Source organism: Balaenoptera physalus, assembly GCF_965194825.1.
Source record: "Balaenoptera physalus genome assembly, chromosome: 5".
NCBI classification, from domain to species: domain Eukaryota; kingdom Metazoa; phylum Chordata; class Mammalia; order Artiodactyla; family Balaenopteridae; genus Balaenoptera; species Balaenoptera physalus.
In genome coordinates this window covers 78,194,849-78,214,148 of record NC_138884.1, presented here as the reverse complement: position 1 = coordinate 78,214,148, position 19,300 = coordinate 78,194,849, and the positions used below count along the sequence as shown (strand labels likewise).

The following is a 19,300-nucleotide window of genomic DNA, read 5'->3' as shown; positions in this document are numbered from 1 at the left end:
TCTACTGTGGGACTCTCAGTACTGTATATACTGTATTACTACTGTACTGAGATGATATATTAGCTGCTGGGTCTGCACAGGTGAACAAAGCAGAACCCTGCAAACCAAGGTGCACTTTTGTGCCTGAACCTAAAAACCTGAGTTGTTGCTGTCGCTCAGGTAGGATCCCTGGAGCCATGCGGCCTTGGGGGAGCAGCTTCGGGGCCACCGAGCTGTGAGTTGTGTGCTCTTTGTGTATTTTTGTTGACTTGGTTCATGTTGGCAGATTATTTTAGGTAAACTTGTTTTCCTCAGCATTAAAAAATTGCTTTTGAGAGAGCCTGGAACTTTTCATTGTCGTCATGGGTTCCAGGGTTCTACCTGTGGAGCTGTGCTGCGTCGCGCGAGTTGGACTCGTCCTTCCTGTGAGGTGGGGGGCGGCGAGAGGCTCAGTGAGCCAGTGGGTGCCTGGGCTGTAACGGGAACCGGGGACGAACAGACGCCGTTTCCTTGTGAAGGGTGGCCCCTAACAGTCACTCGCTTATGCCGATGATTAGAGCAGAGAGGTCTGAACGAACGCCACGGGAATAAGTGAAAGAACAAAATGCCAAATTTGGGATGCTTTGGGGCTAGAATACGAGTAAGTTTTACACCAGGAAAAGCGATTTGTGGAACTTCAACAGTAAGAAAAAAAAAGTTGAAAAAGTTAGTTACTTTATGATGTTTGTATGTTTACCAGAAACATGATACTCTTGTCAAGAAGGAATCCGTGAAAGCAGACATTATGCCAGTGTTTCTATGAAGAGGCAAATAGTAGAGGAGCTGGTGGATTGATCTTTATTGGTGAATATTGGTGAAGACATTATTTTAAATGGTGTTCATCTTCCCCCGCGCTGAGGAGATGAGTGCATTTCCTCTGTGTTCGGCAAACGCTGGTGGGAGGGAGAGGTTCCTCCCCGGAACAGATGCTCAGAACCCGACCGTGACCAGTACCAGGAGACGGTGTCTTTCCTTCAGACGTGCACGTCCAGGACGGGAGAAGCAAGCCTCGAGGTGGAAGGCAGACTCGTTTCTGAGCAGCGTGGCAGGCTTTCCGGCAAAGCGGGACCCACTTTTTCATTCTGCAAGCCCCACCCCGAGGCATTAACGGACAAGAATAAATCTTGACCGTTGGCAGTCTGCAAAAGCTTGGGTCTCCGTGCACCTCTTCAGACCCTTCTGCGCGCTTCAGTGTAAACAGGACTGCCGTTCCACCGGGAGGATGAGCGGGACGTGTGTGGCGGGCAGCACATTCTCTGGCTCTCACTCTTCCTGATTTGCGGCTGTTGTGGGGAGAGAGAGATGGGCGTGCCTTGTGTCTCTGAAGAAGCTCCTACTCGCTCCGTTGTTGGGCCCCGGGAAGGGTGGCTGAGGATCCTCGTCTTTTCAGCCTGGTGGGCGCTGCCTCTGGCCGAAGGCGTAGGCAGGGTCCAGTACCCGGCGCTGGGCGCACGCCTCACGCCTCGTTCGCGCTGTCGTCCTGGTTCGTGGCAGAAGAGGTGCTTTCGGCTGGTCTGTTCCTGAAGCGCATCGCCTGGGAACTTAGCGTGGTGGTGGAAGCCTGAGTATGTCCTGAGATTTAGGTTCCAGTCCCGACCATTGCGCTTACCAGGTTGGGACTGTTAGCTACTGACAACTCTCTCCCTGCCTTCTGAACCGCTTTCTAGAGAGAACGGTCCACATTCACTGGGATCACACCCTCCGCTCACGTCCTTCCGCGGCCTCTTCTGCATCCGACTGTTGCCACCGCCCTGTGCACTCCTCCTCCTTTGGCTTCCGGGAGTGTACATTCGCCCAGGTTTTCTCCCCGCCCAGCTCTTCACCCTCTTTTCCCAGCCCCCGAATATCCACACTCCCTGGGCTCTGGCCTTGGTCCCCTGCTTCTCAGTCTCTGCTGCTGAGGCTGCGTGGAGGCGGCAGTGAGTGGTGGTGGGGAGCTTGGCCTCGCCGCCGAGCTGCTTGGGCTCCATCCTCGACTTCACCTGCTGCCTTCCGGCTGCCGCTTCATCTGTCTGCCTGAGTTTCCTCATTCGTAAGAATGGGGTGGTTGTGAGGATTGGGTCAACGTCGAGGTCCAGCCTGAGCACACACCTCCCTGGTGGCACTCAGATCCCAACATCTGTCTACTCGCAACACTTGGCCACGTGAGCACGTGTTGAATGGATATTTTTCCCTCATAAAACTCCGGAGAGGTAGATCTCATGTTCTCATTCTTCAGATGATGAACCAGAGACCCAGAATAGGTCACTGACTGACTGAGCCGCATGACTAGGTGAGGAGCTGGCGCTCATCCATTGAATGCAGAGCGCTCAGACCCTATCGCCCGGTGCTGCCTTGTCCCAACGGCTCACTGAGGGCCCTGGGCCCTCCCACCAAGGCACCAGTGGAAGGAGGAGGGCGTGCAGTCCAGATTTCCCCACTTAGCACTTCCGAGACCTTGGAAAGTCTCTTGAATGCCTAAGCCTTAGTTTTTACCATCGGTCAGTAGAGATAATGAACTCTGCCCTGCCTGTCATTCACGGTTATTGTGGGAACCAAGTGACATAATATCTCTGATAGTACTTGTGCCAAGATGGGTATTTTAATTATGTTGTAATTGTCTTGTAATTTATAATGGTTTAAGACAGTCTGAAGTGAGACTGTCCGGGTTTGAATTCCAGTTTTGCCCCTTACCTGACCCCTCTCTGCCTCCGTTTTCTTATCTGCATAAGCAGTAACGATTATTCTTTTTTCGTAAGCTTGTTGTGAGGTTAAGCGAGGTGTCATACATGTAAGTGTTAAGGGCAGGGCCTGGCTCACCATAAGGTTTCCATAGGTGTTCCATGTTGTTGTTACGTTTTAATATCTTTTACCAAATGAAAGTTAATGCTTCCGAAAACCCTGACTGAAAGTGGCAGAAACAAATTAAAAATTTTTATGGAAGTTTTGCTCAAGATCATGTCAGGCTTTTGCCCCAAAAATCCAAATTCTGTTTTTTTTTTTAAAATCAGATACTCCTTGAAGCTTAAGAGTGTTGGGACTGATGTACTTGTATGTATTTTAGACCCAAGGTCACCAGTCGAGCTGGCCTTGCCTAATGAAGTATAGAAATGAGATAGCAGTGCACTTCCTTCTGAAGGAACGTTGATGTGTAAAGGAAGCCGGAAGCTTAGATGATTTATATTAGTATTTTTGGAGAGTAAACTGAAGTTATTTTAACTTCATTTCTGGTGTGTTTTTTGGGGGCACTATTAACTTATTTGTGTCATTGCTAGGTTTATTTCTTGACTCTAACATTTTCTCAAAGAAGAACTGAAAACCAGTTTTTCACTTTTCATTTTTTCATGTTTACAGATAACATCTAAACTCTTTGCAATGTAAGTTTTGAAAGCTCTTCATTTAGCGCCGATATTCTTTGGAAGGGTTTCGACGTGGCATCCCTTACTTTTGTGCTCTTCACTCTGTTTTGTAGGAAGTCTGCGGTCCTGCAGTTCTTCGGACTGCTTTAGTAAAGTGATGCCGCCGAGGAAAAAGAGAAGACCTGCTTCTGGAGATGATTTATCTGCCAAGAAAAGTAGGCACGATAGGTACGTCACAGAGACAGTGGAACCACATTGATGGCATATGTGTTGAAGAGGCACCTTTCTACCCAAGCCCAGTGTGCGTCTTCTAAGCGTACAAATGCCAACTGGAATATTGTTTTCATTCTGCCAGGAAAACTTTCAAAGTGTAATTTTTCGTGATACTTACTTAACGTGTGGGCTTATGAAACAAAAACAAGTTAGGTAACCTGAGTTCTTAGAAATTCAAGTTTTATCTCAGTCCATTGATCCATCAAAACTGGTGTAGAGTTTCTTTCTTCGCTTTTAAGAGCTTGCCCTCTGTGCCTGTTGAGGACCTCAGGATTGGTATGTATCTCTTCTTTAAGAGGGTCTCACTCACTGCCTACAACCGCAGGAATCCTGTAGCTGCCTTTGCCAGGACCTGGGCTGCGTGGCTGGAGAGAGCTGCCTGCACCAAATGCTCTAAGCCTGCCTGGAATATTAGCTGAGCTGACATTTCTTCTCAGAAGAGTGAGCATTTGTTAGAAACCATGAAAAACAAGACTGTTGAAACCACTTCTCTTTCAGACAAGTGAACTGTTAATTTTGGTAACTCCCAGGGTCCATTAGACTTGCTTATTTTAGGCATCTTTACTGTTTCACCCAGATTTTAATCTTTTCTGCCTTTTCCCATCTTCCTCCATTCTGGCTCTGTAGGTCACTTCACTTCACTTATGTGGCCTGAATTGCCACATCGATAAATCAAGGGAATTAGATGAGATTTTTCTGCTTCTTTCTTTTTTTTAAAAATAAATTTATTTATTTATTTTTGGCTGTGTTTGGTCTTCGTTGCTGCACGCGGGCTTTCTCTAGCTGCAGCGAGCGGGGGCTACTCTTCGTTGTGGTACGTGGGCTTCTCATTGCGGTGGCTTCTCTTGTTGCGGAGTACGGGCTGTAGGCGGGCGGGCTTCAGTAGCTGTGGCACACGGGCTCTAGAGCGCAGGCTCAGTAGCTGTGGCACACGGGCTTAGTTGCTCCGCGGCATGTGGGATCTTCCCGGACCAGGGCTTGAACCCGTGGCGGATTCTTAACCACTGCGCCACCAGGGAAGCCCTGAAGCCAGTTTAAAAACTGGTAATTGAGTTGCAGAAGGGTGCGAGGTACTCTCATTGATAGCATTTCATCAGTCACCTAGGGGATGGGGAGCTGTAGCGTTATCCGGGTTTCATTCTTGGTCTTTATTGAAAAACAACTTTATTTACATACCACAAGGTATACAATTTTAAGTGTACAGTCCAGTGATCTTTACGGACTTGTTGGAGTTGTGCAGCCATCACTGCAAACCAGTCTTAGAAGGTTCCCATCACCCCAGTTGGAGGCTTGACGCCCATTCACAGTCCATCCCTGTGCCTATTCCCAGCCCCAGGAAACCACGAATTCACTCTCTGTCCCTACGATTTGCCTTTGCTGAACAGTTCACATCAATGGTCTTTTTGTGCCTCGCTTCTTTCACTTAGCATAATTTTTTTGAGGTTCATCCATGTAATAGCATTTGGTATCTTTTTCTTTTTTCTGAATGTTATTCCATTGTCCTTTTCTATGTAGAGTATTTTTAAGTGATTCAGTCATTACAGTGTCATATAGAGGTCTCCGGGATATTGACTAGTTAACAGACTTTGAGGTGAGATAGGATGTCCAGGCCCAGCTGAGATAGGATGTCCAGGCAAATCTGTTTGAACCCCTGGGCAGTATCCACCTTTGTTTCCAGGTGGGATGGCTGCTTTTTATAGAAGAAATACAAAACTGGTGGTTTGCGGTTTCAGTATCTTAATACTTTATAACCATGTTTTGGGGGTTTTCTGGGTATTAAAACCCAGAATCTCTGATCAGCGGTATATACAGATATTCTGGTGAAAATCTTGATCATGAATGAATGCTCTTTTAAAAAGAATTATACATGATTTTATATTATATGCTCTGTAAATAAAAACTGTATTCACAAATGTTTATATAACTATTTAGACAGTTTATATATAAATACTCATAATTTTTCTATCAGAATCACTATTTTAAAAGTACTGCTGCTTCTCCCCTCCCCAAGTAGGGCCTGTCTTGGTTCTCAGCCCCGTGTCATCATGAAGTAAGGAGTCCCTGCCGAGGGTCACAGTGTTGGCAGGCGGAGGCTGCTGTGCTTGCTGACTCAGTTCTCCAGCTTATGTGTCATTTCCACAATGCGAAGGCGTGATAGGAGAGGGGCAGAAGCCAAGGGTTCTCTGTACTTCATTTTCCTGAGGTTTTTTTCCTGGAGACTTGGACATAATTTGATGTTTCTTTTTATTTGCTTGACAAGTTCCTTGGAGGTGTCTAATACTGCCAGGTTCTTCCTTAGTCCATGCTCTGCCCAGCCTGACTCGTATGGCACTGGAGTCAGGAGAACTTGTTGCAGAGACATGAGTGAGTCCTAGGGTCACCGGTTGAAGAAACACCATCCACATTTCTTGCTGTTATCACTAGTGTTCTGTAGTTAGTTCTGGCTAGAGAGGTAGAAAGGAGTGTATTAAATACTTGTTCTCTTCAGTTTTTACTGATTATTTGTTCACCAGAGAAAAACCTGTATTAAGTGCTTACCATTTAATTTTATACTGGGTATGACTGTGTTTAAAACTATAGCTATAAAAGCTGAAGCTTCCAAATGCAAGAAGTGAAATATTTTAAATATACATGAAATACTGACTGAATAGATGTCTGGTTGGGTAAAAGAATAAAAACTATTTGCTACTTAAAAAAACTCAGTATCTTTACTTTAAATAACTTAAAACCCCTTTCTTGATTTCTAGCATGTATAGAAAATATGATACAACTAGAATAAAGACTGAAGAAGAAGCCTTTTCAAGTAAGAGGTGCTTAGAATGGTTCTATGAATATGCAGGTAGGTAATCATTTATATCATCTAAGACTGAGCCTCATAAAAATAAGGAGTGCCTTAGAGGAGATTAAAGAATTAAAAAGGAGTACTTTTCGAATTTGGTGTGTGTGTGTGTGTGTGTGTGTGTGTGTGTCTCCCTGTTTTCAGGAGGGAACACAGTTGAAACAAATCACCAAATGTCCTATTTATAGCCAGCAGCTAAGCCAAAGAATTCAGAACACTAGAAGGGAACTGAAAAGATGAAATGTACTTGGGAGAAATACTTTGGATTGCTAGGAAACCTCTTGAGAATGCTGGTAATGGATGACTATTTGGTTTATGCGTCCAAGTTAAAATAAGCTTTGCTGCTTTGAACCTTTATGTAGCACAATGGAATTTCTTATATTGTGTCTCTATTTTGAAAGATCATTTGGCAGACAGTGTTTGTTTTGTCATTTAAAATGTCTTAAATCCAGTCCCATTTTTGCAACTTATTATAATTGGTTGGATAATGTAATACTGAAATAAAGGGTTTGTTTGTTTTTGTGGCTGTGTATGTGTAAAAAAGGGGGAAAGAAGAATTTTCAGGCGAGTTTGAACTGAAGGCTCTTTTACCTTTCCTCTTCTCCACCATATTTCTGGCCCTATCATAACTTATCAACTTGACAGTTCCAGTGACCTTCAAACCAATTTTCTTGACATCAGTCTCTACTCCCAGTCGGGTTCTATGTGTTTCCTGTTGTATTATTTGAAAAAAAAAAAAAATAAACTGAACAGATCATACATGTCATTCCCTAACAATCTGCTGCACCCTTGCCCCCCACTTAAAAATCCCTGCTACCTACAGGAGAAAAGACAACTAACTTGGTGCCATCCCTTTGCCTGGAGTGTTTTTCTCCACTTTTCCATATGGCAAGCTGCTATGCATCTCTTAGCTTACTTAGCTTAATAGCCTTCTTTGTACTCTTACAGGAAGGACATTGTTCATAACTGGTTTTGATACCCTTTTTTTTTTTTCCTAAATTAATTAATTAATTAATTTATTTTTGGCTGTGTTGGGTCTTCGTTTCTGTGCGAGGGCTTTCTCTAGTTGCAGCAAGTGGGGGCCACTCTTCATCGCGGTGTGCGGGCCTCTCACTATCACGGCCTCTCTTGTTGGGAGCGCAGGCTCAGTAGTTGTGGCTCACGGGCCTAGTTGCTCCGTGGCATGTGGGATCTTCCCAGACCAGGGCTCGAACCCGCGTCCCCTGCATTGGCAGGCAGATTCTCAACCACTGCGCCACCAAGGAAGCCCTTGATACCCTTTTATTGGGTGTCAAAATGAGGATTCCTCCTGGGGCCAGTGTTTTCCTCCTACCCCTACTCTACCCTTTTTCTGATAAAAGTCTTGCACCTTTGGCCACAGAGATTGTTCCAGGGGCTGCCAGGTAACCCAGGTCAGGACAATCAGATAAAATTTCCTAGGGTTTTCAGATTGAAGCTGGGAGAAGAGCATCTTTCTCTTCTGGTGGTAGACTTGAAAGGATGCGATCCTGATTCCTGTAGTTTTTTGGATTTTTGTGAGCTACCCCAATATCCTTCTAGTGAATTCTCTTTCATTACTTGAACTAGTTTGAGCTGGATTTGGTTTGCAGGGCACAGACACATGGTACAGACACTTATATAGTATTAGAATTTATCTGTTTTCATGTCTAGGTCTTGAGAACATGAATCTCTTGAAGACGTTTTGTGAAAGTGGTTAGCACGTTTCCAGGTGTTCAGTACTTGGGTCTGATGGAACGTTTTCTCCTGTTCATATCAGTTTGATTATGAAGATCTCTTGCTTTCTCATATTGGTTCACATTTATTGTTATGAAATATATTATAAAAAGGAAAGTTTAAACAGAAAAAGTATACTTAATCCCACCACCATAGCACAGCTCTTTTGATATTTTTGTGTCTTCCTTTATAAGCAAATATGAATTTTTCCATAGTAAAAACCACACTTCTGTTTTCTTTTAAAAGGAAGCAAGGTACAGTTTTCCTTCTTGTTTGCTTTTCTCTGGCTCAGAAAGATGACATTTGGGATAAAGATTAAGCCACATTCTTTAGGTTCCTTGCGGCCCCTGCCAGGTGGTTCCTTGGGATTTCATCATTGCGAGAAGTTTATGTGGGTGTGGCTATCCCTATTTTTATTAATGCCTCCCCCTTTTTTTTTTTTGCTTTTTTTGTATTTTATCAGGGAAAATAGCTTGAAATTGAGAACAACTGGCACCTGCTTTCTTTTTTAAAAAAATTAATTAATTTATTTATTTATTTTTGACTGCATTGGGTCTTCGTTGCTGGGCGTGGGCTTTTCTCTAGTTGCGGTGAGCGGGGGGTACTCTTCTTTGCGGTGCGCAGGCTTCTCATTGTGGTGGCTTCTCTTTGTTGTGGAGCATGGACTCTAGGCGTGCAGGCTTCAGTAGTTGTGGCACGCGGGCTCAGTAGTTGTGGCACGCGGGCTCTAGAGCTCAGGCTCAGTAGTTGTGGTGCACGGGCTTAGTTGTTCCGCGGTATGTGGGATCTTCCCGGACCAGGGCTCGAACCTGTGTCCCTTGCATTGGCAGGTGGATTCTTAACCACTGCGCCACCAGGGAAGTCCTCATTTTTTAATATCCCAACTACATGAATATAAACTGAAGATAAGTATTATTCAAGAAAAATGCACGGCAAGAAGTCCTTGGAAGGTTGTGCTCTGGGCAAGTCTGTGGGAGCAGACAGTGAGGCCGTGGGCCCCCTGCGCTAGGGTGAGGGCCTGCCCCCCTCGCTGTGCTGTGTTCCCTCGGAGAGAGCCACCTGCTTTTGGTTGACTCCCTGCACTGAATCCGGAGTGGAGTGGAGGGTGGTAGGGGCCTTGGTGGTGCAGTTGTGCTACACAGATGGACCTTAGTTCTTTCCAGAGTTCTCAGTTCCACCCTTGCCCTGCCCTCTGCCCTCTGTCCTCTGCACTCCTTTAGCCTGAGCCCAGCTCCCCCCAGCTCCTGCATGGCCAGTTAGTCCCAGCCCTCTTTTGCACATCCTGTGATGCAGCCTCTCACCTTTTTAAATCCCTGTCAACTCAGTTTCTGATTCTGAGAGATTTAATAAGTGAAATGCTCTCCACTGGGACTCTTGTCCTGTTCTCTGTGGTTATAGGCTTACTCCCTTTTGTACTTTGGCACTTGAGTCCTCTGTGACTTTAGAAAGGATTGCTGGGGGCAAGATTGGGGGAGTGTCTTATTTAGACCTCCATCTGAAACTGGAATCCCATTTCTTTTCATTATAATAAGCAGTTTTACATAAATGATTTATCTAATAACTTCCACTTTGTGAAATATATCTAAGAGTAAGAGATGAGACGAGATACACAAGTGCCAACATTTCAGAGTCACACTAAAGCTCACACATGTCGGTCATAAAAGTTCTACAAGTCCTGACTGTAGGCCCTTCATCTCTACTTTGGATTAGGTTCTATAGCAGAATTGTTTCTTGGTTTACCAAAGTGAGATTTGGGACCAAGAGCAGGTGCTAACTGACAAAGGAGACAAAGGTTTTGCTGACAAAGGTTTCTCGGCAAAGGAGACAGTGTGGCCCCGTTTGCCCCAGTGATGCAGCATGGTGTGATTATGGAAACTCTGCCATGAGCGTCTTGGGCTCTCATGAAAGGGTTAAGTATATTTAGTTAGGGACCCCTGCTTAAAATGGCAGTGAAAGTGGGAGGACCACTTTTTTCTAGATTATTGTCAGTACATCTGCCTTCTAAATGTACCTCTAGTATCTTTCACCAGGGCATTCTATAGCTTTTAAAACATCTCCCTCAAACCCACTTTTAATCCACTTTGTGTTAACCAGTGGCCTATTTATTAGATTAAGATTGTTCAATTTACAGGTAAAATGATAAATCTAGTGTAAATACACCCATAATCCCAATGAACAATGTGATCACAAATAGATCTAAATGTGTACATGGGAATGATGATGAGAAAAAAGGAAAAGTTGTTGTAGATAGCAGGATTATGGGTAGCCTTTAAGTCATGTTGACTGATAAGCTATATTTAATATTTTTAGGATAAAATATTAAAGTAATATGAGTCATGCCGTTGCAGATCATATTGTTAAAACCTTGCTCTTTTCAAATACACACGTGCACGTGTATATAAGTAATATGACAATGGCATTGCATAAAATGTGGAAAAAAGAAAAAAGCATGGCTAACTTAATGTTTACCACTGCCCAGTGTACCTCAGCCAACCTTTGAGGGCCTGCTACGTGCCAGGCTCTGGTGTGCGGATGACAGAAGCACTGTACTCAGAGCTTATTTTCTGTGTGGCAAACAGACAAACAAATGAGAAGCATCGTCATTGTAATGAGCATTGACAGGGAGAGGAGGCCAGGTTGGAGGGGGTGTGAGTGGGACAGCCAGGTGGGAGACCCCAGGGCCCTGTGCACAGGCAGGGGAAGGGCAGGTGGCTTACCAGGCTCAAGAATAGGTTGCAGTAAAAGAGCTTTTTTAAATCACGAAGAATAGAAGCCAAAGACAAAAATTTTTTTAAGATTATAAAGTACCTTTTTTTTTCTCAGCTCTGTGCAACCACCTGCCAATGAGTCCTGTCAGTAGATACCAAAGAGTCATCTGTTCCTACAACCAAACCTCTTAGCAGAATAGTAATAGGTGGATACTTCCATGTGAGAATAATTACTCTTTAATGTCACAGCCTAAATGCTTTACAGTAGTGGAATGAGGAAAAGAACTATGAAACATGGGATACACACACACACAGTCACCTACAGGGGGGTAATGTAAAGTGTGTCAGCTAGGTGTTCTCACAGGAAGATTATCAGACACAGTCGGTGAAAAAAGCAAGGTGTAGAATTTATAGGTACAGTATGAACCCATGTGTATAGATAAAAAAATTCAGGGCTGCATTTCACCATATATTTACACATACATAAATACACAGCAAAAAGGTCTGGGAGGATACATACCTATCTCATAAGGAAAGGAAGAAGGCAGTCTTTCTCTTTTTACTCTATTTTACTTGGACTTCTTTATTTGAACATTTCACCGTGTGAATGTCTTCATATATCGTTTGTGTAATATACACATGAGTGCCCACATGCGGGGCTATGCACACTCAAAACCCAAGTGATAAAATGCTAACTGTATTTTCATTTGAGTCAAGAATGAGATAAAGATGCCCACTCTCACTCTTCTTATTTGCCATTGTTTTGGGAGTTATTAGCTAATGCTAAGGTAAGAGAAAGACAGAAGGGGCATGAATACAGGAAAGGAGGAGGCAAAAATGATCATTCGTTGAAGGTGAAATGATTGAATTGTGGTGTACCTGGAAAGCCAAAGAGAATTGCCTGAAAAACTTAGAAACTAAATAAATATGTATATACATTCTGCAGGTGGGATTTATAGAATGGCTTATTTGGGGAAGGGTTCTTAAAGAAATTCTTTTATTTATTTATGGGCTCTGTAGTTTGCAGCACGTGGGCTCTCTGGTTGAGGCGCATGGGCTCGGTAGTTGCGGCGCACTGGCTTAGTTGCTCCGCGGCATGTGGGATCTTAGTTCCCTGACCAGGGATCGAACCCGTGTCCCCTGCATTGGCAGGCGGATTCTTTACCACTGGACCACCAGGGAAGTCCCAGAAATTCTTTAATAAGTGGTCATCTCTGGGGAGTAGAGAGAAGTTAGGGGGAAACTTTTGCTTTTCTAACATTTTTATTTTCAGTTTTACTTTTAAATGAAATTTTATATCATGTTCATGTATTAATGTTGCCCAAAAAACTAAGTTAAAAATTAAGTAAACTTTTATTTGATTTTCCCTCCATAATCAAGATAAAAAAATTAAGAATTCATAGGAAAACATGTAAAATAAAAGGAGAAAAAAGAAAGTCCCAGAAAAAGGTAACAGATTTGAATATGTGAAATAAAACTTTGTAACAAAGTAGCACATTTGTGATTAAAAGCAAAATAACACATGCAGAAAAAGTATTTGCTCTGGCTAGATTATGTGAAAGAGCCTGAGTTCGGACTTCAGGGGGAGCCAAGGATTAGAAGCAGAAAAGTGACACAAGACTGTCCAAGGTGATTTTAATAGTCATCCTTTGTTGAGAACAACCACCTTACACTTTTATTGTGATCTAGTTACTACTGTATTGAAATTACTCTTATGCTTTGTCTCCCTTCCTGGAGGGCAAGGACCATGTATTACTCCTCTTTAGCCACTTCTACAGCGCATCGCTCCAGGGTGTGCCCGGTAGATAATATCTGAATGAAACTGAGACATTTTCAGATGGTGGATCCTGCTGGTCTTGGCAGCTTGCTAGATCTGAAGTCTGTGGAAGATTGTAGAGTGATTCTTGTGTGGTCCAGTGGCTAAAGACTCTGTGCTCCCAATGCAGGGGGCCCAGGTTCGATCCCTGGTCAGGGAACTAGATCCCACATGCCGCAACTAAAGATCCCGCATGCTGCAAGTAAAAGATCCCGTGTGCCACAACTAAGACCCAACGCAGCCAAATAAATAAAATTTTTTCTTTTTTTAAAAAAAAGAATAAATAGCTCTTACACTTGAGGAACTTAGAAGGAAAGGTAGATGAGTTGGGACTTAATGCAAATGTGAGAAAAGCATTCCTAGCATTGCACGGGGTCACAGAGGACTGCCTGACCCAGCCTCCGCTGCTGGGGGTGGGGAGATTGGGAGGACTGCCTGTATGGTTCCTGTCTTAAAGATTGAAGAAGCTGGCATGGGAAGGTGGGGAGAGGGGAGAGGGAGATGGGCTGTGGCCACAAAGAGTTAGTACTGCGTTGGGTATGTGTCAGGATGTGTGTGCATAGCAAACAATGGGTCGGTGTTTCTGGATCTTAATTTTTATTCATTCAGCAATATCTATTTGATTCTTTTTTTTTTTAAATTAATTTATTTATTTATATTTATTTTTGGCTGTGTTGGGTCTTCGTTTCTGTGCGAGGGCTTTCTCCAGTTGTGGCGAGCGGGGGCCACTCTTCATCGCGGTGCGCGGGCCTCTCACCGTCGCGGCCTCTCCCGTTGCGGAGCACAGGCTCCAGACGCGCAGGCTCAGTAGTTGTGGCTCACGGGCTTAGTTGCTCTGTGGCATGTGGGATCTTCCCAGACCAGGGCTCGAACCCGTGTCCCCTGCATTGGCAGGCAGATTCTCAACCACTGCGCCACCAGGGAAGTCCCTATTTGATTCTTTTATTTCCAAGAAACTTGATACGAGGGTGGAAATCTATGAGGCTGAAGAGGAAGGGACGCGGTAGATCATAGAGAACCTTATTTGATATGCCAGAGACTTTGGACTTTATCCGTAGGTAGTAGGGAACTTAAAATCGAAAGAGTTTGTGTTTGAGGTGGCCCCTCCAGGTGGCTTTGTAAGGGATGGGTCCGAGGGGGGTGAGGCTCTGGAATTAGGGAGATCCTGAGGAGACTGCTGTGGTCATCTAAGTGAGAGAATGACATCTGAACAGGTCAGTGCAGTTAAGAAATATTTGGAAAGTAAAATTGGCAGCACACTTGGTAACTGATTGGCCCTGGAGAATGTAGGAGAAGGGGGGGACTCCAGGATGATGCCTCAGTTTCTGTTTCTGGTGGTGCCCCCGTTGAGACGCTACAGGAGGATAATCTCAGCTACCACAGAGAAGCCACATAAAATAAAGATGGACTGTGTCTACTGGATGTGGCGATTAGGAGTTTATTGGTGACCTTGGCAAGAAGAGTTGCAGTGGAGGGAGATGAGCAAAAACCAGATTGCAGTGGTTGAAGAACGAATGGGGGCTACAGTAGAGCTGGGACATGGGGACAGTTCTCTCAGGAAGAAACAGAGAAAATGTGGAATGTGAAGAAAGGGGTTATTGCCTTGTCTAGAACAAAAAGACTGCTTGGGTTTTTTTCTGTGTAAAAGAAACAATTATGTTATCTCCCAATTAGTTTTATAAAGAATATTAGGTGGTGGTTTGCTGTGTTTCCAAAAATTACTGTATGTGTTGAAATTATTACCAAAATAAGAATAGAGATTTAAGGTACTTTAAAGAACAGGAATTGAATGCCTGTAGCCTTATCTTTAGACATAAATTATGTGTACATCTGTCCACAGGTTGAAGGACTTGGCCATAAACTGACTTAAATGTGCAGAACAGAATCCTTCAAAGATAGAACTGAAATTCTAGAATATTTTTCAATATATTCTTGGTGATTTCTTCCTTCAGAAAGGATTTATGGTCTTTAAGTGTTATATGATCTAAGTTTACTTTAATAATAAGTATTTTAACAGTATAATACTACTATAGTAGTAATAGTGTATGTACATGGTTAGATTTAATTTCTATAAATTGCATTTCATCACAGGTACTGATGATGTTGTAGGTCCCGAAGGCATGGAGAAATTTTGTGAAGACATTGGTGTCGAACCAGAAAATGTAAGTCTAACTTACTAATTTGGGTAGATCAGTTGATCTGATTTTGTCTCTTGGCAAATAAAGCAACAATGAAGATGTAAGGGTGCATTAGTTTTTATGAGGCAGTCTAAGAAATAAGTTCCAATTCTAAATTGGTTTGTAAGCAAAAGTTTTTTTGCAATTGGTATGGTGTAACTACAGTCAGTTATTTTTTTCTCTCATTTAATTTCTTGTCTCTAAAAGGTACAGTAATATAGTAATTAAACTAGATGTTTAAAAAGTGGCGTGGGCATGTGTGCCTACCATGACGGATAACTGGGGGACTGAGGGCTTTGTGTATCTTTGTCCCCCTCCGTAGTTGTTCCAGCCTAATGTAGAGTTTGTCCAGGACTTTGAATAATTAATTATTCATAAGGGTTTTGAATAGGTTATAATTAAAAAGGTTTTTTCACAGCGCCTTCATTTCCAGTTGAATTTAGCTCAGAAAGTGATTGCTTTTTAGTGTAAAGCCCCTAAGTATTTCCTTTAAAACATTTAATTAGAAGTTTTTTTATATGCTTCATTATTTTTGCATGATTCTTATCATCATGTTATTTTTGAATATTTTTTCCTATTCCCACATTTGTCTTACTGCAAAATGAAACATTATACAAATGCTCTGACTCATTAACTATGCAGTTTAATATTACATCAGCCTCCAATTTAACAAATACCTCTTATATCCTAAATGAATTTATGCTCTGGAAGAGCTCTCAAGGGATCATCCCTTTCATTCAGACTGTTGGTGAGATATCTGGTACCCATGCATATCATGCTCTTCAAGACTTCACACTTTTTTCTTTAAAAAAATTTTGTTGGGCTTCCCTGGTGACGCAGTGGTTAAGAATCCACCTGCCAATGCAAAGGACACAGGTTTGACCCCTGGCCCGGGAAGATCGCACATGCCACGGAGCAACTAAGCCCACAACTACTGAGCCTGCGCTCTAGAGCCCGCGAGCCACAACTACTGAAGCCCGTGTGCCTAGAGCCCGTGCTCCGCAACAAGAGAAGCCCGCGCACCGCAACAAAGAGTAGCCCCCGCTCACCGCAACTAGAGAAAGCCCGTGCGCAGTAATGAAGACCCAACGCAGCCAAAAATAAAAACAAGCAAACAAACTAATAAATTAATTTAAAAAAAAAATTTTTGTTACCATTTCTATGCCTCCACCCTTCCCACTTCCCCCCCCAAGTAACACTGTAAATTTTCTAAAGAGCCTTTGGACTGTCTTTAACTTACTACATGGATTTTAGTCTTGTATTTTTATTTTAATGTAATCTAGTTCAGGTGTTTTGATAAATTATTGAGTTTGGTACAGAGGTTTGGGGACAGCTGGGTCAGTAATATTTTGCCTGATCTAGTCCATAGCCTAGTCATAGACAGACAAAAACATTTCACTGACCTTAAGAAGGAAGTTTTCTGACAGGGGCTGGGCCAAGGTTGGCAGTGTTTTCTGGACAGTAGTGTAAAAGGGGCGAGAGTGAACTGGGCCTGAGAGGAGGTCCAGAGGTTCCACCCGGGGGACAGTAATCAGCATGTGATCAGAGGGGTGGGTAGCAGGGCCCGATGGTGGGGAGGCTGGGAGGCACCGGGCTGCCAGTGTGAGAAGGATCAGGTGGGCATCTCCTCTCAGGGCCAGAAAGGCCTGTCGGGTGGGAGGAGTGCTGACACTGATTCTAACCGAGAAAACAGGGAGGCCCAGCTCTTTAAAGTTCCTCAGCCCCAAATACCAGTACTCAATAAAAAATAGCTACTGTTATTATCGTTTTTTGGCAATTAGAGTCTTTGGTTCTCTATTTCTGTAGCAGTAGAAATAGTCTTGAAATGTTGAATCACATAGAAGACTGAACACTGAATTCAGACTATTATTCCAAAGCATTGATTCCTGTACTTCAATTCTAAGCTGCCACTAATGGAATTTTTAAATTTTATTCATCACTAAAAAGGAAAAATGTTAAGTAAATTCTGATAAGCCATCAATTGTGGATACATCCCAATTTCAAAAATTGTTTGAAAAACCAGCACAAAAATAGTTTTTTAGAGGCTTATCTGCATTGATGAGTGAGCACTTTAAAGTCTTTAAAACCCTCACCTTGCCTGATATTTATAGCTTATGAAATTTAAGCAGGCTTGTAAAATTCAGTTCAACTTCCATTTTCTAAGGTAACAGCAAAATCCTTTAAGTAGCTAGCTTCCTTATTAGCTGTACTAGGGAAAGGTCTGTTTGTGTAAAGAAGTACCCATTGTGAATATCTGCTTTGGCTGTTTGGCCACATTACATGCATGCTTGCATGTGTGTTCCTTTACCATAACCTTTTTTTTTTTTTTAACTTAACAAGTATTTATGTGGAAATTTTAATCCTTCTAATAGAGGATTGAGTATAGATAATGTTTGAGAACATACGAAGTTTGAATTAGAAAATATGTAAATAGATACATAGGAGTCAGAATTCCAAGAAAAGCTGAGGGATGAGGAGAAAATCCACTAATGTGTGAATAGTTTGAAGAACACGTAACGCCTTCTTTCTGGAAAATCCTTCCTAGTAGGCCCCTGGTCTCTTAAGTCACCATTTTCTAACCAATTTAATAATCATATTTTGTGGTGATGTGCATAATATGTAGAAAAATTGGTTCACTTATCAGTTCTAGTTATCTAGAATCTAGCTTAGTAATCTAGATTCTAGACTTTTAATCTAGATTTTTAAAATCTAAAAAACCTAGTGACTTAAAAAAAATGGGTAAGTACTGATTGAATTGATATTTGATTGATAGGTCCTAGAGATTTACTGGGTTCTCACTGATACTAATCTCCAAAGTAGAAAACCATAAAGTCAGCACCAAGAGAAAGCTTTGCATTAATCTTCCAGTTATAAATTAAACAAAGCTGGAGATTTTTAGTCTACAAACGAGTTCATTGGCAGTTGAAAGGACAGACCTTCTGAACCTCCTCAATGCTGTTGTTCTGGAGTCCTTCATGTGCCTTTTGGCTCTCAGGGCCTAATTAAATCATCTAAAGTGATTTCTGAGTGGCTGCTTGCCTCATTATGGTGGGGAGTGTTATGCTTTTATTTTGCATTTTGTTGTTGTTTGGGATTTTAAAAACTTTGGTTCTGTTACAAAAAATAATATAAGGCAGGTACAAAATTGTATTTTTTGATTCATTTTCAGGGATAACAGCCTAAAAATATGTTGATGCTCTTTTTTTTTTAATTTTTATTTTATATTGGAGTATAGTTGATTTACAACATTGTGTTAGTTTCAGGTGTACAGCAGAGTGATTCAGTTGTACACATACATGTATCTATTCTTTTTCAGATTCTTTTCCCATGTAGGTTATTACAGAATATTGAGTAGAGTTCCCTGTGCTATACAGTAGGTCCTTGTTGATGGTCTATTTTATATATAGTAGTGTGTATATGTTAATCCCAAACTCCTAATTTATCCCTCCCCGCCCCCGCCTTTCCCCTTTGGTAGCCGTAAGTCTGTTCTCTGTGTCTGTGAATCTATTTCTGCTTCATAGATAGGTTCATTGGTGTCATACTTTAGATTCCATATATAAGTGATATCATATAGTATTTGTCTCTCTCTCTCTGACTTACTTCACTTAGTATGATGATCTCCAGGTCCATCCATGTTGCTGGAAATGGCATTATTTCATTCTTTTTTATGGCTGAGTAGTATTCCATTATCTGTATGTACCACATCTTCTTTCTCCATTCATATGTCGATGGACATTTAGGTTGCTTCCATTTCTTGGCTTGCCTCATTTTTTTATGTTATGTCACCCCGATTCCTTTCACCGTCACCACCATCTGACCCATTTGGGCACATGGATTGTAGTTTAATGGTTTGGGGCAGTTCTTCTGTTAGTTGAAATGAAGCATTTAGGTCCTGGGTAAAGAAATCAGATTAACTGCCAAATGCAGAGTATGCTAGTCCCCAGCCAACTGTATACAGAAACATTTATTTTCTTCCCATTGCCTTCTCTTTTTTTATTACAACAAATGGACATATAGCCATTCAACAGTGTATGTGTGAGCTCCACTTTTGTACTCGGGTTCCCTTTCGTATGAATGACTGTCCAGAGATAGCCAGCCTTGCAGAGTGGCAAAGCTTCCTAGGACGGTCCTAGGAAGGCCCTGTCCCTCTTCTTTACCTCTCTAGGAGTGGCATACTTTCTTTTTTAGTTACCCCTCACCTTGTCTTGGGTCTTTGAGGTAGACAGGATGGGAGAGCTTCCTCCTCATCCCCCAATCCAGGCGGCCTCAGCTCTGTCCCTGTGTAAGAGCCCTGGAGAGCTTCCAGTTGGAGGCATCTTGGAAATGTAATTTTGTCTTTTATACCTTTAGGTATTTATTAAACTCACCATCACTGTCTCGGTGCCACCTTTTCTCTA

The 19,300-nt window shown here is 42.5% G+C and overlaps 1 protein-coding gene across 1 annotated transcript in view; it reads left to right on the top strand.

Annotated features, from left to right (window-relative positions):
• Positions 1–19,300, top strand: part of CWH43 (cell wall biogenesis 43 C-terminal homolog) — a 152,575-nt gene that overhangs the window by 108,292 nt on the left and 24,983 nt on the right. Inside the window, 3 exon segments of the mRNA XM_082462517.1 lie at positions 3,470–3,584; positions 6,377–6,468; positions 14,818–14,888. Of these exon segments, the coding sequence (XP_082318643.1) occupies positions 3,470–3,584; positions 6,377–6,468; positions 14,818–14,888 (278 nt within the window).